Source organism: Bactrocera latifrons, unplaced genomic scaffold, assembly GCF_001853355.1.
Source record: "Bactrocera latifrons isolate USDA-ARS-PBARC rearing strain unplaced genomic scaffold, ASM185335v1 scaffold_105, whole genome shotgun sequence".
NCBI classification, from domain to species: Eukaryota; Metazoa; Arthropoda; class Insecta; order Diptera; family Tephritidae; genus Bactrocera; species Bactrocera latifrons.
In genome coordinates, this window is record NW_017534464.1 from 880,911 (window position 1) to 903,231 (window position 22,321).

Here is a 22,321-nt window from a genome sequence, read left to right on the forward strand (position 1 = left end):
TGGAGTAAGACTATTTGAGTATTATTATTAAATTGGTGATACATGTTTAGGCATTTGGAACCAGCATTTAATAAAAATTATTTTTAGTACCCTAGTTTTCCGGGTATATGAAGGGGGATAAGCTTTTTAACTTTGAAATTCTTTCCTCCTTTAATTACATCCCTGAAAACTTGAAATTAATGTCACAGAGGCTGCTCGTAAAAACGTTTTTTTTTTTTTTTTTTTTTTTTTTTTTTTTTTTTTTTTTTTTTTTTTTTTTTTTTTTTTTTTTTTTTTTTTTTTTTTTGTTTGAGCGGGAAGGCGGGAAGAAGTCGCTGGAGAAGATGCACATTCAGCCGTTTTACGGATGGTTCGTAGCTAGGACGAAAAGTTTGTGGGGAAGACTTCTGTTAGCAACTCTGCCTCACACTTAACTTTCAGCTATCTCATCATTGTAGTGATTTTAGGCAGAAGTGACTGTCATTAGACTGACTGCTTCGGAATGCCGCTTCTTTTAGGGAGATTAGCATTCACACCGACAGCACAGCGTCGATTGAGCTGGCAAACCGTGCGACCGTAAGATCCTTTTGCACTAGACACAAGTGTAGTATACAGGAGATCTTCTGAACTGCTTGTTCTTAGTAATGTTGCTCATAGATACTTTTTCCTCCATTTTTAGCCCTTGCAAGACTGAAACCGAAATACCTCAGTAGTCATGCATTCGGGGAATCAGCCGAAACTGATACTATCCATCTTACCCATTCTTGGTGGTTTCGAAGCTCTTTTTGGACTGTGTAATGGATGAGCGGTTTAAACTGTCCGAGTGAGATTCCTACTAGAATTCACAATTTAACCTATCCTTTGCCGGGTGTTCTAAAAACTTAAAAATGTAGAGTAATTTCTTTCGTGAAACAAGTAGTCCCATGCAAATAAGCTAAGAAGGCTTAGTTAAAAAAATGTGTTGATGAAAAAAATTGTGTTTTTGGAGACCAGAAAATATCTCTAAAAAACTAACTAGAAGACAGGAAAGTGCAAGTACATTTAATAAATAATTACCTTTATAAATTTATTAGCTATATTTACATAACAAATCGGGACAATATACTCTATAACTGTTATTAAGTAATTTTAGAGAGAACTTGTTAGAAATTGGACAAACTCAGAAAATAGAACATCGCTATGTAACTTCTCTGCAGTCTTTAGATGTATACCACAAGCCGAAAAATTATAAGACAAAACCTCCTATTACTCTGTTTTTAAAAATTCTAAAAATCTATTTAAAGACACGCGAAGTTAACTTTTTGTTTATTATTTATTTAAAATAATAATCACAGAATGTCTCTACAAAAAAATTATAAAATTAGAATATATTCGTTTTAAACATAACTTTAAGGATAGCACCGTGTGTTTCGCTTTGACTAGCATTTACTTCTCGTCACACATTCGCCAGCATTGTTCAGCAAATATCCTGGCAAATATTACACTGGCAGCCGATGACGCATGCTGCTGAGCAAGGTGTGTCCGCCGAATGATTAGGATTATCACTGCATTTGGGCCAACAATCGATGCCGCCTAGGTTACACTGTGTACTGTTAAGGGAAGCTTAAAATATCACTGTATGGTATGACACAACATGATTCGTAGCACTGGCGATATACGACTGCAACGAGATCTATTAACAAAATACGAAAAGACTTTTTCGACTACCCAATACATCCTGTATATGTATCCCAGAAAATTTGCTAATTCACTCAATTAAGGATAAATGAAATTTGGCACTTAGTTATGTTAATTTGTCATCTAATTATTATTATTTTGGCGAACAGTGTGGCGATTTTATTATTGAAAGATAAACTCTTGCTGCAACTCTTGCATTCCCAAAGCAATTAATACAGAACGTGGTAGACACAGTGCCTTTTCGTGAATGTAGCGGTATCTTAGCAATAGCTTGCAAGTTATCATCACTCCCAATATGACAATTCTGTTTATTACAGGATCCAGTCAACCAAACATGGCTACACCGAACAAACGACATGTTTAATGGTCGTTCGGAAAACAAAGCAGTAAAAGAATTATTGAATAATTTTTCTGTTATTTTGTAATACTGAAAAACTGAATGGCTTTCGGAGAGTTTAGAAAATACTCACTAACTATTCGGGAAATTAGACTATTAGAATGAAACTTGTCTAAAAACCTCATTTACTCTACTATCCAGAAAAGATTTGAGCCAAACCATCGACACTTCTGTTTTTATAAATGATTAAATTCGTTTCAAAAGCACGACATTGAAGTGTGGTTGGGTAATTTTATTAGGTTTTAATTTTTATACCCTGAAGAGGGTATATTAAGTTTGTCACGAAGTTTGTAACACCCAGAAGGAAGAATTGGAGACCCTATAAAGCATAATATATATATAAATGATCAGTATGTCGGGCTGAGTCGATTTAGCCATGTCCGTCTGTCTGTCTGTCCGTCTGTCTGTACATATACGAACTAGTCCCTCAGTTTTTAAGATATGGTTGTGAAATTTTGCAAACGTCATTTTCTCATCAAGAAGTTGCTCATTTGTCGGAACTGCCGATATCGGACCACTATAACATATAGCTGCCATACAAACTGAACGATCGGAATCAAATGCTTGCATGAGAAACTTCCTCATTTGACGATATATATTCACGGAATTTGGTATAGATTATTTTCTGAGCCAACAATGTAATCTCCGAAGAAATTGCTCAGATCGGCTCACTATAGCATATAGCTGTCATACAAACTGAATGATCGGAATCAAGGGCCTGTATGGAAAACTTTTGCATTTGACGTGGTATCTTCACGAAATTTGGCATGGATTAAGGTAACAGTATAATTTCCATAAAAATTGTTCAGAACGGATTACTATAGCATATAGCTTCCATACAAACTGAATACATAGTTACTAATAGAGATTCACCTGTGAAGGGTATTTAGCTTCGGTGCAACAGAAGTTTACGTTTTTTCTTGTTTTTGTGTGAAGTAGGTGGTAACTGCATCAAAAAACACCCTCTATAATTAAAATGATGAAATATGAAAAATCTCTTTTTTAACATAATTTTGAAGACACTGCCGTATGCTATTTTATTTAATAGGACTAAATTTTCATTAACATTCACTGCTCAACACGCATCGACCAGCATCGTTCAGCAAATATCCTGGATTGCACTGGCAGCCGGCGACGCATACTGCGATGCAAACTGCAGACTCCAAAGGATTATCACCACATCTGGGCGGACAAGCGGAGCCGCATGAGGTATCCTGTCCATTTGGGCCGCATGAAGAAACTTAAAGAACATAAATATGTAAATAAATCTGCACAGAGTGATATAATATTCCCACACTCACCTGAATCCTGAGGACGTGCTAATGCCATAGCCGTAAAGGTTGCAAAAATAATGAGGAAAATAAAGCAGATATTGTTGCCCATTTTAGAAATCAGAAGTATGTAGAAATACTGTTCGGAAAGCTAAGTAATACTACAATACTTGCGGCGGTTACAGCCGCTTTTATATCTGAACTGCTTCGCGTTGCTACAAGTAGTGCGCAGTTTATGTAAATATCTAAATGAAGAGTTTATGTGTGAGCACAGTATTGACATTTGTGAGAAGTTATTCGTTCTGGCCTGTTCGATAGAGCGATACATGATTCACTTTTATTTGGTTTGTGATTAAGTTGTCACTTAGTTGTAGTTTTTGCCAATTTATGAAGTGACTATAAAAAAGTACTCATATCATCACTTAAAAACATTAGAGCATTTGAGAAGCAGCAAATACTTTCACGCATTATACAAGGAGATTTTCAAAGTAAACAGGACTTTAAGAACAAAAACAGAAAAATGTTTTTTCGTCAAAATCAATTAATTTTATTCAAAATAGTCTCGTTTTGCGTCAATACAGCTGTTTGCACGTCCAAAAGCATGTCGAACGAGTGTTTTAGCTCATTGACCGGTATGGCTGCTAGTTTGGAATATAATTAAGTTGGGTATAGTGTAGATAATTATTTTATCACATGCTTTTAGGTGTAGTAGACATCTGGTTAGACTAGCTTTTTGTTTTTTTTCAAATATACTCTCGCTTAACGACTTCGATAACTATAATTATTTAAGCTTAGAATTTTTAATTTGCTGAAAGCTGAAAATACGAACTAATATCTTAATTTATATAAACATACCAAATCACTAAGATCTTCACACACGTATACGAACTTGGTACTTAGTAAGATTTGTCAGCTAATTTCTAAAATTGGAAAAATTATCCTCTAACGATTTTTGCTGGTTTGTCATTTTTGTTACTTCTGCGGAAGTTTAGTTTGAAGTGCCACAAAGTATTTGGAAACTGTTCCAAAATCTTCCGTGTCTCAGAAACTCGATTAACTTTAGAGAATTTTTTTTAAAGAGATGTTATATTAAAACAAGTAAGCAAAAGCTAAGTTCGCGAGCAAACGAACATTTTGTGTTCTTGTAACTTGCAAGAATCAACGTCAAGGAAATAGTACAAAGTCTAAAACCAATCATATAGAGTAATGCCAACTGTAAAATATATTTATTTTAAGCACACAGAGATTAAAATTCCCAGTGAGATAACTCACAAGTTGGAGGATATATGCGATACAAAGTCACCTCGAAGTTCGAAAATCTGTATATTAAGTATAAGGGGGCTAAGGGAAGTCAACCCATTTTTGACATGCAGACAAACCATTATAAGAGGGAGATTATTCTTGTTCCCTAAACTGAAGAGGCCCATGAAAGAACGACGTTACGCTTCTCTTGACGAGATAAAGACGGCATCGAAGGAGAAGCTGAAGGAGATAAAAAAAAAATCATTTTTTGAAGTGCTTCGAAGATCGGAAAAACCGTTGGCACAAGTGTATAATATCTCATGGGAATTACTTTGAAGGGGACAAAATAGATATTTATGAATAAATAAATAATTTTTGAAAAAAAAACACAAAATTCGCTATACTTTTGGAACACACCTCGTATATATGCTTCTAAAAACATGTTCGAGTCAAATATCTAGAGCTAATTGGAATTATTGTGGAGTTTTCCAAGCCTAGTAGACGACTAAAAAAGCAAGCATCTCATTTTACACACACCAATTCCCTTGATATGAGCCTTCTCACAATACGTAGACAAAATTTGTTGCTTAGTAAGCGAGTATCAGCGAATTGCTAAAAATGTGAATATTTTTGCCTAACGATTTTTACCATTGAAAGGTAATCTCTTGCTGAAACTTTTCCCAAAGAAGTTATTATCATGGAATCAATAATGTTAATACACACACAAAATATTTGGAAAGAGTCCGAAGAACCACTGTCTCTCAGAAACCTGAATGTCATATTCACGATTTTTGTGGTTAAATAAATAAATAAAATATGCAGATTTAAGTATATAGTATTTGAATATATTTCAGTAGTCAATGATAATCGCCTGAACGCTGCGGTAGTCAATAATTCATTTACAGAAATTTTCATATGTCGTTCTCTGAGAGGTCCTCGGAAAATGATGTTTTGGTATAAGAAAGATTTGAGCGTAAAATTATTTTATATTGAAAAATAAAAAGAGAATTATTATAACTATAGATGAGTACAAGTAATGACCGAAAGACTAGCGAAAATTTGATTTTTAATAAAAATGGAGACTTCTCAAGAACAGTCTATTTTCCCCTAAAACAATTACACTTTGAGTGGCTTAAAAGTCCAGATTATTATCGAAATCCCTTTTTTTTTCGAATATCACCTTACAAACGCGGTCTTGTTGGAAAAAATAGTCTTCCGCAACAACATCCAACACGCAACATCAGACAAGTAATTCATTAATCATGATAGAGCTAAGTGTTTCCCATTGACCGGCCTTCTTTTTTAAGAAATATGAACTAATGATTCCTTCTGTCCACAGATCACACGAAGTTGTGATTGCAGGATATAATGGCTTCTCAACAATGCCTTGTTGATTCACATTGCTCCTGAATCGACAATTTTGTTTATTAAAGGATCCCTTCAACCAAAAGTAAACTGAACAAAACTTTCTTATGAAAATCGGGATCGGTGCTCATCTCGTTTCAATTTTAAGTTGACTTCGGCAACTTAATTCGATTTTCATTACTTTATTTGAAATATGAAGTCGTATGCAATCTCTTTAAGAAAGTATTATAAATCATGAATATAGCTTTTTTTTAACAAAAATTTCGCATAATTAAAAAAGCGAAATTTCGGTTAACATTGACTTCTCGTCACACAAGCGCCAGCATCGTTCAGCAGATATCCGAAATTGCACTGGCAGCCGACGACGCACTGTGCCGAGCAAATTATGCCCAACAGGGGATTATCGCTGCACTTAGCCGGGCAAGCAATGCCGCAAGTGGTAAATTGTGCATTTGGGCCACATGAAGTGCCTTAAATTATATAAATGTTTATATAAATCGACGCAGATTGATATATAGTCATACACTCACCCGAACGCTGCGGTCGTGCTATCACCATAGCCGTTAAGTATGAAAAAGTTATTAGTAAAATAAAGCAGATTTTGTTGCACATCTTAGAAATCAGAAGTAAATAGAAATCCCGTTAGAAAAGCTTAGTAATACTATATTTACTTCGGTGTTGAGAGGCTCTTTTATACTGGCGTCTTGTGAAAACCACTAATTGCATCGAGTAGCTGTAAGTGATGCATCTTAATTAATTGTTAATATGTGAGCACGATATTGACATTAGTGAGAAGTTAATCGTTCTGGGTAATTAGATACGACAATGTATGTTTAACTTTCATTATTTATACCCTGAACAGCGTATATTAAGTCGTTTGCGATGTATGTAACACGCAGCAGGGAACATCGGAGATCCTATAAAATAAATATGCAAATATGAATAGCGTGACAAGCTGAGTCGATTAAGTCATGCCAGTATGTCTGTATGTCCGCAAGTCTGCTTGTACGAGAATTAGTCTTTTAACTGCTCGTTTGTCGCTAACGCCAATATCGGAAAATTAAACAAAATGAATTAAGATTATATATGGGAAACTTTCCCATTTGACGAGATATCTTCACGAAATATGGTATGGTTTATTATCTTATTCAGTTTGGATAACTATTGCCGGATTAATATACTTCCAAGGAATCTTTTATATTTGTAAAGGGTATTACTAAAGCCTCTATGCAACTTAAGTTAACTTTCTTTCTTGTTTTTTCATATAATTCTCATTTAGCTGTATTTTTCGCCGGCTGTAAGTTAGTACTCATGCACTTGTTAATAACTCTAGCACCAAGAAATTAATATTCGAACCTATAAATTAAAGGACGAGTCAAAATTTTGATTCTCAGATAGTAGCCATTTTCAAAAAAATATTGAGTTATTCTGAAAAAGATTTCAAAGTAACATAAAAAACTAAAAATATTACCTAAAACCTTTTTCATTTTATCATTGCCTGACAAATACATCTACGAAGGTCAGATTCAAATTTCAAGTTGATCGGTTTAGCTTTTCGGATAATTTTTTCTCATTGACTTTGAAAACACCGTTTCGAGAGAACACAGAAATTTCCAATTCAATGGGGAATGTTCATTATTATTCAAAAGAATATTCTTTGGCATTTATTTTTTGCAGATCATCTCTTTCAACTGTTGGCCATGGCTTAGTCTCAGATGGTCTGTCCATTGAATTCAATTTTCGCTGACTCATTCGAGCCATTTCGACTGGCTAATGACACTTGTGATGTTTTCCTTCAAGACCTAAATCGAAGAGGGATTGTCCGCATAGGCTGTAGACTTTACATATCTCCACAGAAAAAACTCTAACGGCATGATATCACACGATCGTGGTGGCCAATCGATCGGCTCAGAACGTGAAATTTTCTGCTCACCGTCTACCGATGATTCCACCTTCCAAAAACCATATCAAACCGTTGTTTTTTCTGATTAAAATGCCAGTTCTTGAATCTCTTCAAGTTGCTATTTGTCCTAAATGCGGCAAATTTGTTTACGTACCCGTTTGAACTAGAAATGTGCCTCATCGCTGATCAAAATTTGGCTCGAAAGAGCGAGCGGCTTCAGTTCTTGCACGAGCTATATTCGGTCCAATATAATCCAACTGTGAGTGCTGAGTCTCCAGATGTGTGATTGTGTAGCGAATACGTCTCTCAATAAGTCGATTATGTTGATCATAATTTGGGTGAAGCGTGAGTTACATACTGTAATATTCACCCTATTAATTTTTACATTACTTTTTGTACCTAACTTTTATCACTCCTTTCAAGTCATTAATTTCTTTAATATAACTTCATAATACCCTCTAGAACTAAATACTCTCATTTTTTAATTTATTTACGTTTGTATATTTCTATTCTTATTCATTACTCATATTCCTCATAGGAGGAAGACCTAAATTGGATAATACTGTTCCAATTTTGGAAATTCTTAATATATACAGTATGCGACAAAACTATGTATACCCCAGCACATTTTATATTGTTCATGGAATATTTTTTTCAAAAGTTCAACAATTAAAAATTTGTACATACGGTAAGTGCACACTGTAAGTTGACAAATAATAACGGTATGATATTTACCGTTAACTTTTATTTTGCTTGCAGAATGTGCACTTGTTGATGATCAGTTGAACTTTGCAGGCGACAAAATTATGTATACCGTGGYARTATTTGTGCGTAGTGCTTCTTTGWGTAAATAGTTTTTRCRAATATTTAGAAATAAACTCGACAAAGRTAAAATTTCGTGATTTTATACTCGATAAAAGTGTTTGGGTAAATAATATAAAGATTTTATTTAGTGAAATGCCAAGATCTGCAGAAATAAGCGTTGACCTGCGAAAATTGATTTTCATGATCATTTAGATGGAATGGGATACGGAAAAATTGTAAACAAATATTCTAAAAGCAAGGCCACAATCCAAAAAGTGATAAAAAATCACCAAAAAAAATGGTGGGCTGGCGAGTGCTTCAAGATCAGGCCGCCCTAGAGTAACTATAGTGCGCGAAGAGACAAAAATAATCAGAGAAGTGAAAAAAGATCCGACTGTATCAGCCAAATTTATTCTACAGAGCCTTCAAATACATAGATGTTTCCGACGAGACCCGAGAAGACGGGTATTCAAGCCACTGCAAGATTAAAAAACCGTTTATCAGCAAGAAAAATTTAAAGGCACGATTGGAGTTTGCAAAAAGTATTAGAAACTGCCACCAAATTTTTGGAAAAAAGTAATTTAGAGTGGTGAAAGCAAATTTGAATTTAAAAATACTAAAGAACGGCAAAAAGTTTGGCGAAAGAGCCACGAGAAGCTTTAGAGTAAATGCATTCAAATGACCATAAAGTTAAAGGCGGAGATGTATTGATTTAGGTTGTTTTAGCTGCAGTGGTCTCTCAAATCTCGTAATAATCGAAGGTAAAATGAGAGTCTTATGCTCAAATGTTAAGTACCAATTTGGAGCCAGCTACGCAAAAAATGGGCATACAGGATAACTTCATATACCAGCAGGACAACGGCCCCAAACATACAAGTCGGGTTGCAAAAGAATACTTCGAACAAAAATCGATAGAACTCCTACCATGGCCTGATCAAAGCCCCGACTTAAACCCCATTGAGCACATATGGCAATATTTGGATGACAAACTTGACCGATATTCTTGCCGCTCAAATAAAGTCGAGATTTTTAATAAATTGAAATACTCCTAGGAAAATATACCTCGATCACTTCTTAAAAACTTGGTTGACAGCATGCCGCGACGTTTATTGGCAGTAATTAATGCTAAGGGTGGCAACACTAAATATTGAAGCTCTAGTGTGAAGGTAACCTCAAAATGTATTCGGATATACATACTTTTGTCGTTGCTAAGAATTTCTTTTTTTCAGATTACTGCGTATTTTGCAGTCACTAGCACTAAAATGCAGAAAATTTATTTAATTTTTTGTATGTAGTATACTCATAAGCAAAAACAAAAACCGTGCAAAAAAATAAACTTCACTTTTCAAAAGATATGATAATTTTCTTTTCAACTTTCATGGGCTATACATAGTTTTGTCGCATAGTGTATATTGGTAAAATGTAAAATCGTGTTTGATTTATTCAATATTATAACTCGCGCGAAACACATTCTTTACAGAACGTGAATTTTCGGAATAAAGTTCAATGATTTGTAAAGGTTGTTCGAACAACGTTCCAAAAATAAACTATTGAAAAAAGTACATATGGATCACCCGTTATATACAAACAACACCCGACTTTTTGAAATTCAAAAGTGAACATCACACCTTACCATTCATTCCAAAACATTCTGCTTATCGGCTTCGATATGAATGATATTTCTGATTCATTGGATTAGGGTTTCTTGTAAAATATTTATCTAATAGAAGAAACGAGATAGTTCTCAGATAATACTCGCTGAAGTGGTGTTCGAAAGAAAAATTCGACGTAAAGAAATACTAACAGTGGTTCCTAAGTATTATTTAGGATGCTTCATTTCATAGAAACTAATTTGATTACTTAATGTCTCTTAAATAAAAGTCGAGCAATGATAACAATAATGAGATATCAAAACTGTGACTTTAAACACGTAAAATTTATATTCGAAACGAGTTTCGAACCATTTTAGCTTCCTAAAATTATGGTCGTGAATATATTAAAGCTCGAATATACATATGTATATACAGTGGACCAATAAAATTTACATACACCTAGTTTTATTAAATTACAACACATTTTTTGGTTTTAAAACTAAGGTTTATTGTCGTTTTTTTTTATCTATTTCAAAATATGTATATTTAGCATATATATTGGCTTATCAAAATTTTTATTTTTACACAAATGAAAAAAATACAGGTACAAAAACTTAAAATGAGCTTAATTCGTATCAATAAAGTTTACGTACATTATTTAAACTAACANAGTGCGTATTTGATGACCAGATTTTCAATTTTTTTAATACTCACAATATGTATAAATTTTTTAAGAAAAAAAGGTTCAATAAAATATTACTGAGAAAATTTTATTCAATGATTTCGATATTCACTTTGGTTGTTCTTATTATTTCGAACACGTCTGTACATCTACATACAACATCACAACAAAAGCGGCAAAAACTGCAAATAACACTAAAACTGAAAATAACAAAAAAATTAAAATGACAAAACAAGATGGGAAAATCTAGAGCAAAGAAGGTGTTTTCTCGCTACAAAAGTGCGTACAGTGCGCCAATGAATACAACAAAAACAACGACAATAACAAGAGCTTTCAGTTGTCAAGTCAGCGAGCAGCTGATAGCAGACAACGACGACAACATATTTGTTGCCAAACAAAACAATAATAATAACAGCAGTGAACGAGTTCACACACACACACTGACATACATACATATGTTATTCTTTATGTTTATACAAGTGAAGCGCAAAGCGACACAATGAATGCGAACAAATATGGGCAGGCGAGAATAACAACAAAATACCAGAAGATAGTAAACAAAAAAACATCAAAAACCCGAAAATAGAATACTTTTCCCGAGTACAAAAGGTGCCATGCCAGAACTTTTTTGGGACATTTTGTATGGTGGCTGTATACCATAGGGACTCATACTGACCAATTTCTGCGGAGATTGCACAATTATTTTAGGCAATAACTTAATGCAAATTTCGCGAAGATATCTTGTAAAAATAAAAAGTTTTCTGTAGAAGCAGTTTATTCCAATCGATCAGTTCGCATTGCAGCTATATGGTATGGTGATTCGAACTGAACAATTTCTTCGAAGATTGCACTACTGCTTTGGGCAATTATCACGGCAAAATTTCATGAATATATTTTGTCAAACAAAAAACAAAAAAATGTTCATGCAAGGCTTTGATTTTCATCGGTCGGTTTGTATGGCAGTTATATGCTATGGTGGTCCGATATCGGTGGTCCTGAAGTACTATCAGCGTTTTGGGAAGAAAAATATGTGTGGCGAATTTCAGATCGATATCTCAAACGTTGAGCAACTATTTCTCGTATATACAGTGTTAAATCGACGCAGCTCGTCATGGTGATCTTTCAGAGAATTATATATATTTGATAAGGTATCCAACATTTCGTTCAATGTGGAATTTCGTGATAAAATTTATACAAGTCACCTTGTTCAGGGTATGAAAAATGATAACACCAACTGGTCATGCTTTCATTGGCACAAGCAATGTGCGCGGCTATAATTGATGGAGTGCGACAATTTTGTTTGTGTTATTTTTGTTTATACACTATATATAACTATGTATGCATATCACTTACAAGCACACCTGTCTGTTCATATCTCTGTAAAAGTGTCTGTCTGTGTACACTTCCTATGGCTTCTTTACTCTTAATTTCCCACAGTCTTTTACGACACCGTCATTCTCTCTAATTTTTCTACTTTTTCTACATTGCATTTCCTGATTGCTCATGGCACACACATACCGACACGCGCTTACATATGTATTTGTTGTTTTTGCAGATCATTCCATTTTAATTGCTTTTGGTAGCGCCATCAATTTGAATGAACATGTCGCAGTCTATCATTTCGTGTTGAGCATTTATGTGGGTTCGCGTATGTTCAGTGTGTTTACAACGCATACACACACGCACACACATACGTTTATATTAGAAATACGCACACATGCAAGCGAAATCGTTAGCACGCCATGCACTTATGGAATATATGGTCGCTACTCATCATCGGCCAATGTTGGAATCTCTGCGCAGTCATCACTCTAGTTGATGCGGGTAAGTAAATTAATATTATTTGCGTGTAATAACTGAGCTTTCTGAGGGTTAAGTAAATTGCAAAAGTATTCAAGGTGAAAATATGGAAAAATCGTATATTTGCATTAGTCGCCTAATATGACTGAAAGTAATGGGAGTCAAGCCACATGACTACCGAAACTTATATAAATAGTGATTGATGAGCTGCAGTAAGCATAATGTGTTTAAAAATTATTGCCAGATAAAAAATATTATTTATTTAGTTTAGAAACCACTTTTTCACTTTAAGAACCAATGTAAAAAGTTCAACGTACTTCCGAATAGTCTTAATGTAAAGCATTACTGTACTAGTAGTACCTATACTTTCTTGTACCCGCAGACGTCAATTGATCTATGCAACCATCAGTATTTGCACCAATTTTCCTATATTCTCGGTAGAGGTCAAATCCAATATCACAGCAAGTAATCAACAATCCTTAAATTTCAAACACATTGTTTTGGGAGAGATTCCTCTTTACTTGAACTGTGCTCTCATGTCAAGTATTTTATATGTTAAAGAGGTGTGCGATAAAATTGCTTAACTATTTAATACTCCTTCTCGATTGGGTTATGCCCGTTAATATGATTTATATCGTTTACTTATTCGATTCGATAGGCACTAAGGTCACGTTATTTTTGTCCTCGCGACCACTTTGAAAACGTTGAAACCACTCGTGCACTCTGCTAAAGTTTCATTAATTAAAAGTTTTACCAATTTCGCACCGATAACATAAACATATTGACAATAGCTTCACTTCCAATCAATGAAATTTCATGAAATTCTCACTGACAATCGATAAAGATAGCAGATTCTAACGCACCAGTCAACATATAGATAGCGTCACCAGGGGGGCGCTAGATTCAAAAAGTTCTGTTTACTCACGTACGTACGGAACGTTCCTTGTATTCATCAAATACTTTATTACTGGTGACGAATCATGGGTTTCTGAATATGACGTCGAAATTATCTATTAATGACGAATGACGCTTCAAAAATGATCCGACACTGAAAAACAAAAAAATTGCTGAAACATGGAATGCCATTCAAAGCAAAGCTTACAGCACGTGTATGGAACATATTATATAATAAATAAATTTGTGTTAAAATTGGTGAACATTTTTATATTTTATGTAGAGATCCAATAGAACGAGATGGCATATGGTAGAATTATTCAGTTAGAAAACTTCCATTAGCTTCAGAAGTTAGTGGGTTATCGAGCATAAATTTTAATCGAGTTTTTTAAGAATAATTTGTATTTGGTGTGCAGACGCGCCTACTACCGCAAAACAGCTCTTTTTTCCTGTCAATATCAAAAAAACGCTTTTTAGCTTCTACTTCGCAGCAGACGTGAGTTTATCAAGCAGTAAGTGGCTGCAGGTTTACCAGACCCTATTCGAAAGAGTTTTCTGATTATCAGACATATCCGCGCAAAACTTGAATTCTACAACACTAAAGAAAAAATAAAATAAATAAAAGAGAGCAAGAAGTTAGGTGACGAAGGGAATATAACTATTCGCTGTTCAATTGCTGTTTCATTTATGCCAGTGCTTTGTACCAGTTGTTTGTTCGATACGATATTTTCTAAGTACTTAAATAATTATTCGTTATTACTCGTTACATAACAAAAAATTAGAAAGACCAGAGTTAAGTTGCATATATCCTCTTCAACTTGGTTTCTTTTTTTTTTTTTAGGGGATATTACAAAAAGATAACAAGTGTGATTCCTGAGCCGCTATATTGATGAACGATTCTAAAATATGTCTTGTGTATTATACCAAATCCTATAATAATAATACATTTCAGGAGATACGAGGTGTGTTCAAAAAGTATCGCGAATTTTGAATTTTCGCGGGTTACGTACTGTCTCTTATACACATCTAGATGTGTATAAGAGACAGGAGCTACTATATTGATGAACGATTCTAAAATATGTCTTGTGTATTATACCAAATCCTATAATAATAATACATTTCAGGAGATACGAGGTGTGTTCAAAAAGTATCGCGAATTTTGAATGTTCGCGGGTTACATATATTCGAATTTCGAATTTTTTTGGCGTTATGTTGGTACTCATGTCTCTCACTTATGCCGACAAGCTCGGCCATTTTGAATGTTCATTTAATTGTAGACAGCTGCTTTGCTGCACGTGTTTGGATCGTCTTCGATTTTTACCTATTCAAAAAAATTATTCAAAGAACCTGTATCAAATTTTGTGTGAAAAACGAAATTAAGTGCGCGGATGCATACCGGATATTGACTGTGGCATACGGAGGAGCTACCTTGGACCGAAACAACGTTTATCGGTGGTACAAAATGTTCTCAAAAGGCCGAGAAGATGTGACAAAAATTGGCTTTTGCACCACGATAACGCCCCTGCTCACACATCGTTGTTTGGGCGCGACTTTTTGGCCAAAAACAACACACTAATGATGCCGCAGCCACCGTATTCCCCAGATCTGACCCCCTCTGACTTTTTCTTGTTTCCTAAACTGAAGAGGCCCATGAAAGGACGACGTTACGCTTCTCTTGACGAGATAAARACGGCATCGAAGGAGGAGCTGAAGAAGATAAAAAAAATGGTTTTTTGAAGTGCTTCAAAGATCGGAAAAACCGTTGGCACAAGTGTATAATATCTCATGGGGATTACTTTGAAGAGGACAAAATAGATATTCATGAATAAGTAAATATTTTTTGAAAAAAACACAAAATTCGCGATACTTTTTGAACACACCTCGTACAGCAGAAATAAATGTAATGATAGGACAGTAACCACAGCTAGTAGGAGATGATAAGTAATAACAATTTTGGTCTAGCTTAAATATATAACGCACTGAGAAGGTTTTTCTGAATAAGCTCCACTTAAAATCCAAATTCTGGGAATTACAAAATGACAATTTTTTATGGAAGTAAGATAGCACAGCGGCGATACTAACCTTAAATTCATTAACGGTGCATTCATGGCTGGTCGAAGAGTGTCTAACATCGCTATCATCCCTCAGTAAGGCTAGTCTCTCTCTAGTCGTGAGACTTTTAACAAGCCATTGCCCTCTTGGCGTTTACGTAGTAAGGCTCAGAATCCTTTCAGACGCCTTCTGTAGAAGCGGTATGGAATAAAATGAGGTGGAAACAACTCAACATTCACTTCTTGACTATCCCGCATTTGGGAGGTCAAGACTTATATACTTGGGAGCGCATATCTTCGAACATCCATGCAAATTTGTATTGGCGTCTAAGCGTTTTGCTAATTTATAGTTCAAACACAGGAGTTCTTCTTTTCTACGGCATCACAAAGGATTACATATATTAGTCCGGGTGCGATCTTTGGTCAGCCATCTAACCTAAACTAATCTATAGATGTCAGATTCGCTCTAATACAGCTATAGAACAGCTCTATTCGATTGAAAAGGCTCAACAAAAAGATAGATAAAGCTCTGGAAATAGGAAAAAACTTCCAACAGAAGTAATTTCTGTTTCTTCAAAATACAAGTAGCAGTGAAACCTTGAAGTATTATATTATATATTATGTCTAAAGAAGCAAAGCATTTTCCGGGGAAAGTTGCAACCCACTGCATGTAAAGACTGTTTTGCTTGCTATGCCACCACAATATTGGAGAAAATATAACCAAAATTCATATAATTTTTAGGTATTTTAAACACCATCTTAGGAGTTCCCAGCGAGTGTGTGCATCAGAACAGCGTGTGGCCGTGTAAACTGTCTTTCTCCTGTTGGCTGCAAGGCGGTCGCCATGCAAAAGGCTGTGGCGCCAACAAATGGTTATTTTCCTGCTGCATCGGCGGTAGTGGCAACACCAATACGGCGAACAATGTGGTCAATGCAGCAGTAGCGGTACAGTATGGCCTCTACCATGGAAACAACGATCAAACACCAACTGGCAATCTCGTAGGCAACACGCTCAACGATTACAAGCGCCTGGCGGCTAGTGGATCCAGTGGCACAGGTGTTAGTAGCAGTGGTGGTGGCGGTGGTGTGCTGCCCAAGCGCGTAATGCTGAAGCGACGCAATGAGAATGAYGTGTTCCTGAAGGTTGGTTGGTTGAAGGTTTGCTCTCATTTTGCTTTAACGCCTTCACTTGCAGCCCGAATGCGGTTTGCCACGCGCCGCACAACGTACACTACAGAAGCGCATCATCGGCGGCAGGACGGCGAATTTCGCCGAATATCCTTGGCAAGCGCATATACGCATAGCGGAGTTTCAGTGTGGCGGTGTCTTGGTCTCGCGCAATATTGTCGCGACGGCGGCACATTGCATCCAACAAGCGCGTCTGCCGGATATATCTGTCTTTCTAGGTGAATTGGATACACAGAATTTGGGGCATATACATGAACCGTTGCCGGTGGAGAAGCATAAAGTCATACAGAAGATTGTGCATCCGCGTTTTCAGTTTCGCATGACGCAGCCGGATCGCTTCGATGTGGCGCTACTCAAGCTCGCCAAACCGACGGGGTTTAGGTAGGTGATGATTTTTAGGGAATATATGCCGGAGTATTTCGTAGAAACATTCAAAACAAATATTAATTTATATTATTTTCTAATTTTCAGCGATCATATTCTTCCTATCTGCTTGCCACAGTTTCCCATCACTTTAATCGGCCGTAAGGGCTTGATCGCCGGTTGGGGCAAAACAGAGGCCAGCATGGGTCACACGGGCACTAATATGTTGCAAGTGGCAACTGTGCCAATCATCAGTAAGTCACTACGAACTAACTTTTATAGCAAAAAATTCTATATTTACATATTTTTTGCCTCAGCAACCTTCGATTGCATACGCTGGCACGAGAGTAAGCGTATCAATGTGGAACTTTATAGTGAAATGTTTTGTGCGGGACACTCGGACGGGCATCAGGATGCATGTTTGGGTAAGTGGGAATCCACTAAAAAAATACAAAAAACGACTGAGAAGAGTTGGTAGAAATTATGAATATAAAAACATATGGACTTTTGCAAGCGTACCCATGTTGGCCAAGCAAAAAAACACGGTCTTATTGACAAATCTGTTATAATAATACAACAAGTGTTGATAGTAATACACAATATACTGAAAATAGCGACCACTTACTAAATTACTCATGATCAGAAGCCGGTTGCTATGCATAATGTATCGATATACGATGGGCATTTAAGGAGGGTCGATTCCGGACTTCTTTCGATTCAGGATTTCTAATAGTGCGGAAAAGTTGGCTTAATACTTCCTGATTCCAATGCAACTTTTTGTTTTGCGATCGGATTGCATCTTCAACCCCAACTCCGGCCTTGGAATTTCGGAAATTCGCCTAAAATCGTGAAATTGTCTACCTAGCGCCTGAAATACGCATCTCATGGCAAAATGTATAAAACAAAATTTATTTGTCACGTCATTTGCTACCGAAATGGTATTTGATCATGGCCGTAGGACGAACCCGAGTGCTATCACTTATATTCTCTCAACAGAATACAGAACTCAAAATGTCTATCTAAATTTAAATTTAGACAGAAATGTCCTGTGTTTTGCATATATCCGGAAGTACTAAGTCAATTTTCCGCACTATTAGAAATCCCGAATCGAAAAAAGTCCGGAATCGATCCACCCTAATGGGCATGGTTATAGTCGCCATACATAATAGGAGTATAGAAATTTCTAATAACTGATGCAAAACCAGCACAATATTCTCTATTTGCTGACAGTTGCAATTAAAGGTTGATTTTCTTGTAAGAATTTCTTGGACAGTAGATGAGCGTTGGAATTAAAGTAGAAAAAGGTATAAAAAATAGTGTTACCAACAAAGTACTCCTCCATCACATATCGCCATGAAATTATTAGTATTTACATTTACATCAATAAATTAAACCTTTAGATGAAAAAAAACGTGGTTTAGCCAATTTTCAAGCCACTGTTAAGTATTTAAAATTTCTGTTAATGACAACATTTAATTTTAAGTGAACTTACGTGATTAAATTGCATAATTTTAGGCTATTTTTCTTTGCAATGTTTACCAACACTTTTTTATTCTGTCTCTCAGGTGACTCTGGCGGCCCGCTGATTATTAAAGAACGCGGCCGCTTCATATTGGTTGGCATCACTAGCGCCGGTTTTGGTTGCGGCGTCGATCATCAGCCGGGCATTTACCACAATATACAAATGACTGCTAAATGGATACAGGAAATGATTGTGCGACATGCCTGAGCGACGCAACTGCACGGAAACTTCAGTAAAAATATTTTATATAGAGACTTAGCGAAATTTTATTGGAAGGCATTCAGCGTTATTGTGTTGAAAGTTAAATAAATGTGAGTTAGCGTAATATAATTTTTTTTTKTTTTAATATTAGTCAAGAGGTACTTATCTTTTAGTGTTGTATATTAATTATCATTTTTTTATTAATATTTTAAGAAATTAATTTAGTTAGCAATTATAAAATATTTTTCAAGCAATGTCATAACATTTTATCATATTTATTCTCACCAAGCAAAAATACGCATACATTAAAAAATATACTATTGAAAATTGTGGTTAATTTAATTGCAAATAAAAAGTTTATATTACTTATGATAAATGTTGGTATTTATTTATTTATTTTTTTTAATTCAAATGCTCAAAAAATTTATGTTTTTGGAGGAAAAATTATAATAAGTTTATTGCTAAGATTCGAATTGGCCCTCAGTTTTAAAGATATTCAAATGCAATTTTGCACATCACCTTTTCTCCGTAAAAGGTGGTTTATTTGTTGAAGTCGTCGAATGTATGCCATTTAAACTGTTCGATAAAAATAAAGTTTTCGTATGGAAAACTATTTTCTCAAAATTTGGCTTGAAATATTATCCAAGGCAACGTTACAATCTCCAAAGAAATTGTTTAGATCGGACGACTATTTCATATAGGTCTCATATAAACTGAGCGATCAAAAAAAAGTTGTTCTATGAAGAACTTTTTTATTTGATAGGATATCTTCCCGAAATCTCACATCRATTATTTTCTCAGCCAAAGGTAAAATCTCTGAATAAATTTTTGAGATTGGACTACAATAGCAAATGGCTGCCCTACAAGTTGAACGATCAAAATAAAGTTCTTGCGGGAGAAACTTTTATATTTGATGAGATATTTCCCTGAAATCTCACATGGGTTATTTCCTAAGACAATGATGCAATCTCCGGAAAAAAATTTCAAATCGGACTACTATAGCATGTAGTTTGCCGGACAAACTCTTTGATAAAAGTAATGTTCTTGTATGGAAAACATTTTTATTTGACGACATATTTCCTCGAAATATAGCATGGACTATTTTCTGAAGCAAACGGTACAATTTCTGTGAAAATTTTTCAAATCGCACTAGTATATCATAGAGCTGACCTACAAAGTGAACGATCAAAACAAAATCCTTGTATGGAAAACTTTTTTTATTTGACAAGATATTTAAACGAAATCTTAAGTGGGCTATTTTCTAAGGCAACGGTGCAATTTCCGATTTTTTTTTTAAATTTGGACCATTATAGCATGTGGCTGCCATACAAACTGGCCGATAATAATTAAATTTTGGTACGAAAATCTTGTTTTATATATGAAGAGTAATATAATCAACGTATTTTTATTTTATTTTTTAAATTTTTTTTTTTAATTTTTTATTTTTATTATTTTTTTATTTTTTTTTTTTTTTTTTGTTTATTTGTTTTGAGATGAGGTTGTCGAAAGATGACTATGATTCCAGAGCAAGCTTATAATATACATATATGGAAAAAATATAAAGCAGGAATAAAGGGCATGATCTTGGGCAGAAATATTTAGTAGTATTAGTAAACATTTTGAATAGCACAGAAAAAATATTTATAAAAGAAGAAAGAATCGACCAACACCTCTTCTATATAAACATATGGTACATCTACAATAAATTTTAGTCTTACAGCACTGCTCTCACTGTCTGCTCTACTTTTGTTTTCAATTAAGAGTCAAAGAGAAGTTGTAGCAAAACGAAAACGAATATATCATTGCAACCTAATTAATAAAAAAATAATAAAAATATTTACAAGCTTAAATGGCCGACGACAGCTGCACATCTTCCAATCGAAATGTACACATTGCAATTACAACAAAACCAACACATCATTAAATTACTTAGTTGCGAGGAAATGTAGATTTGTAGGTTTCAACATGGCCATGTAGACACACATACATATATACGCTTATATAAATATTTACAGCAATTTGCAGTATCCGCTTGAAAACTTTATGTTGGTAAACAAAAATGGCACAACAACACTCGTAAAAGCGGTAATAAGAGCGAAAACATTTAAATGTGTCGGGTTTTCCCCATTTCCCTTCTTCCACATTTTTGTGGCAAGTTGCTGGATCACTTTGTTATGAAATCGTTGTGCTTTTAAAATATCTCATATGTATAAACAACATAAAACTACATCGTAGATATACCAAGCGGAGATGAGTCATGACACACAAAATTTAAATGCACGTCGGTCATAACGATGCGCAGAGGAGGTGGTACTTCAGATAAAAGAAGAAAAAAAGTTAGTTAGGCAGTTGCAGTTAAATTTTTGGTTTATATCTCCTCAATCATAAGATAAATTCAATAAAACCTGTGCTAAATTAATTTTATTCAAGAAGTTTTTAGTAATATTCACAAAAGACCAGATTAAAAATTTTATAAATCAAAAAAAAAAAAAAAAACCAAAAAAAAAAATTTTTTCTAAACCCTGTTGAAATAATTTTTTTATTCATAGCCGAAATAAGCTACAAATTGGTCATAACCCAAGATAGATGTTATTGGGAATTCAAGCTAGGGAACTGTCAGCGCAGATGACCAATCAAAGTAATCAAAATAAAAACTAAAACTCGCGCCCGCGCAGTTGCCTGATATCGATGTTTCTATATACTAAGACTTAAAAAATGTGTTTAACGCTCTTCGGTCAACTTGTGGTCAATATAATCGGCCTATATGTCACCTACACGATATATTCTCGAGATATCAAATGACTTTTTCCCAACCGTGGATCTCACGAAAAATATCGATGGTAAGGATTTAGAGACAATGTAGAGGCAATCATCAAGACTTTGACATATTTTGAAGTAAATGAAAGATTGTACTACAAAAATGTTATCGAACTGCTGGAAAATCTTCTAATATGTGCAGCAACTACAATGGCCACTCTAATGACTAAAATAAAATTGTAATTAACAAATATATTTTATTTTAGAACAATATGATTTTCTCAGTTACGGAGAACTTTTTGAAATTTCCGATTCTTTTGATTTTGAGTTTTCATTGCTTTGATTTGGCTATATATGTACGAAGTATGGTAAATTTTAGTGCTTTAGTTGTGAGTAGCACATTTTTATATAAAGTATACATACACATATGACGAAAAAGCACTCATAAATGCATTAAGAAGGACTCCAGTACAGAAACTTGAAAAAATGTGTATCAAAAATATCAAATTATTTTCGAAGCTTTTCAGTTTTTAAGCTAGTGGCAACGCGGCCGGTTAAGTTTTAACGTAAAAATGTAAGCACATTTTCTCCAAACAATTTTTTTTTATTTTTTATTTTTTATTTTTATTTTAT

At 34.7% G+C, this 22,321-nt stretch overlaps 3 protein-coding genes and 1 long non-coding RNA gene across 7 annotated transcripts in view; 1 reads left to right on the forward strand and 3 right to left on the reverse strand.

The window, feature by feature from the left end:
* LOC108969568 overlaps positions 1–22,321 on the reverse strand; it is a 281,944-nt gene that overhangs the window by 112,512 nt on the left and 147,111 nt on the right. The window lies entirely within an intron of this gene.
* LOC108969540 (chymotrypsin inhibitor) lies at positions 3,052–3,499 on the reverse strand. The gene is made up of 2 exons (XM_018934326.1): positions 3,355–3,499; positions 3,052–3,293 (listed from the first exon to the last, which is right to left on the reverse strand). Exons 1-2 carry the CDS (start codon positions 3,434–3,436, stop codon positions 3,115–3,117), a joined length of 261 nt encoding a protein of 86 aa, XP_018789871.1. The 5' UTR covers positions 3,437–3,499; the 3' UTR covers positions 3,052–3,114.
* On the reverse strand, positions 5,438–6,576 carry LOC108969547 (chymotrypsin inhibitor-like). Its single transcript, XM_018934335.1, has 2 exons — positions 6,462–6,576; positions 5,438–6,401 (listed from the first exon to the last, which is right to left on the reverse strand). The coding sequence occupies exons 1-2, from the start codon at positions 6,541–6,543 to the stop codon at positions 6,223–6,225; spliced, it is 261 nt and encodes an 86-aa protein (XP_018789880.1). The 5' UTR covers positions 6,544–6,576; the 3' UTR covers positions 5,438–6,222.
* Positions 12,474–19,224, forward strand: LOC108969530 (serine proteinase stubble). Its single transcript, XM_018934299.1, has 6 exons — positions 12,474–12,736; positions 16,400–16,800; positions 16,853–17,226; positions 17,317–17,462; positions 17,526–17,633; positions 18,774–19,224. Exons 1-6 carry the CDS (start codon positions 12,655–12,657, stop codon positions 18,935–18,937), a joined length of 1,275 nt encoding a protein of 424 aa, XP_018789844.1. The 5' UTR covers positions 12,474–12,654; the 3' UTR covers positions 18,938–19,224.

Bases quoted from the DNA above. Each gene is read 5' to 3' on its own strand.
- LOC108969540 (XM_018934326.1), bottom strand. From the start codon at position 3,436: ATGGGCAACAATATCTGCTTTATTTTCCTCATTATTTTTGCAACCTTT. The intron at 3,294-3,354 runs GTGAGTGTGGGA...ATGTTCTTTAAG, and splicing joins AGCACGTCCTCAGGATTCAG to TTTCTTCATGCGGCCCAAAT.
- LOC108969547 (XM_018934335.1), bottom strand. From the start codon at position 6,543: ATGTGCAACAAAATCTGCTTTATTTTACTAATAACTTTTTCATACTTA. The intron at 6,402-6,461 runs GTGAGTGTATGA...ATATAATTTAAG, and splicing joins AGCACGACCGCAGCGTTCGG to GCACTTCATGTGGCCCAAAT.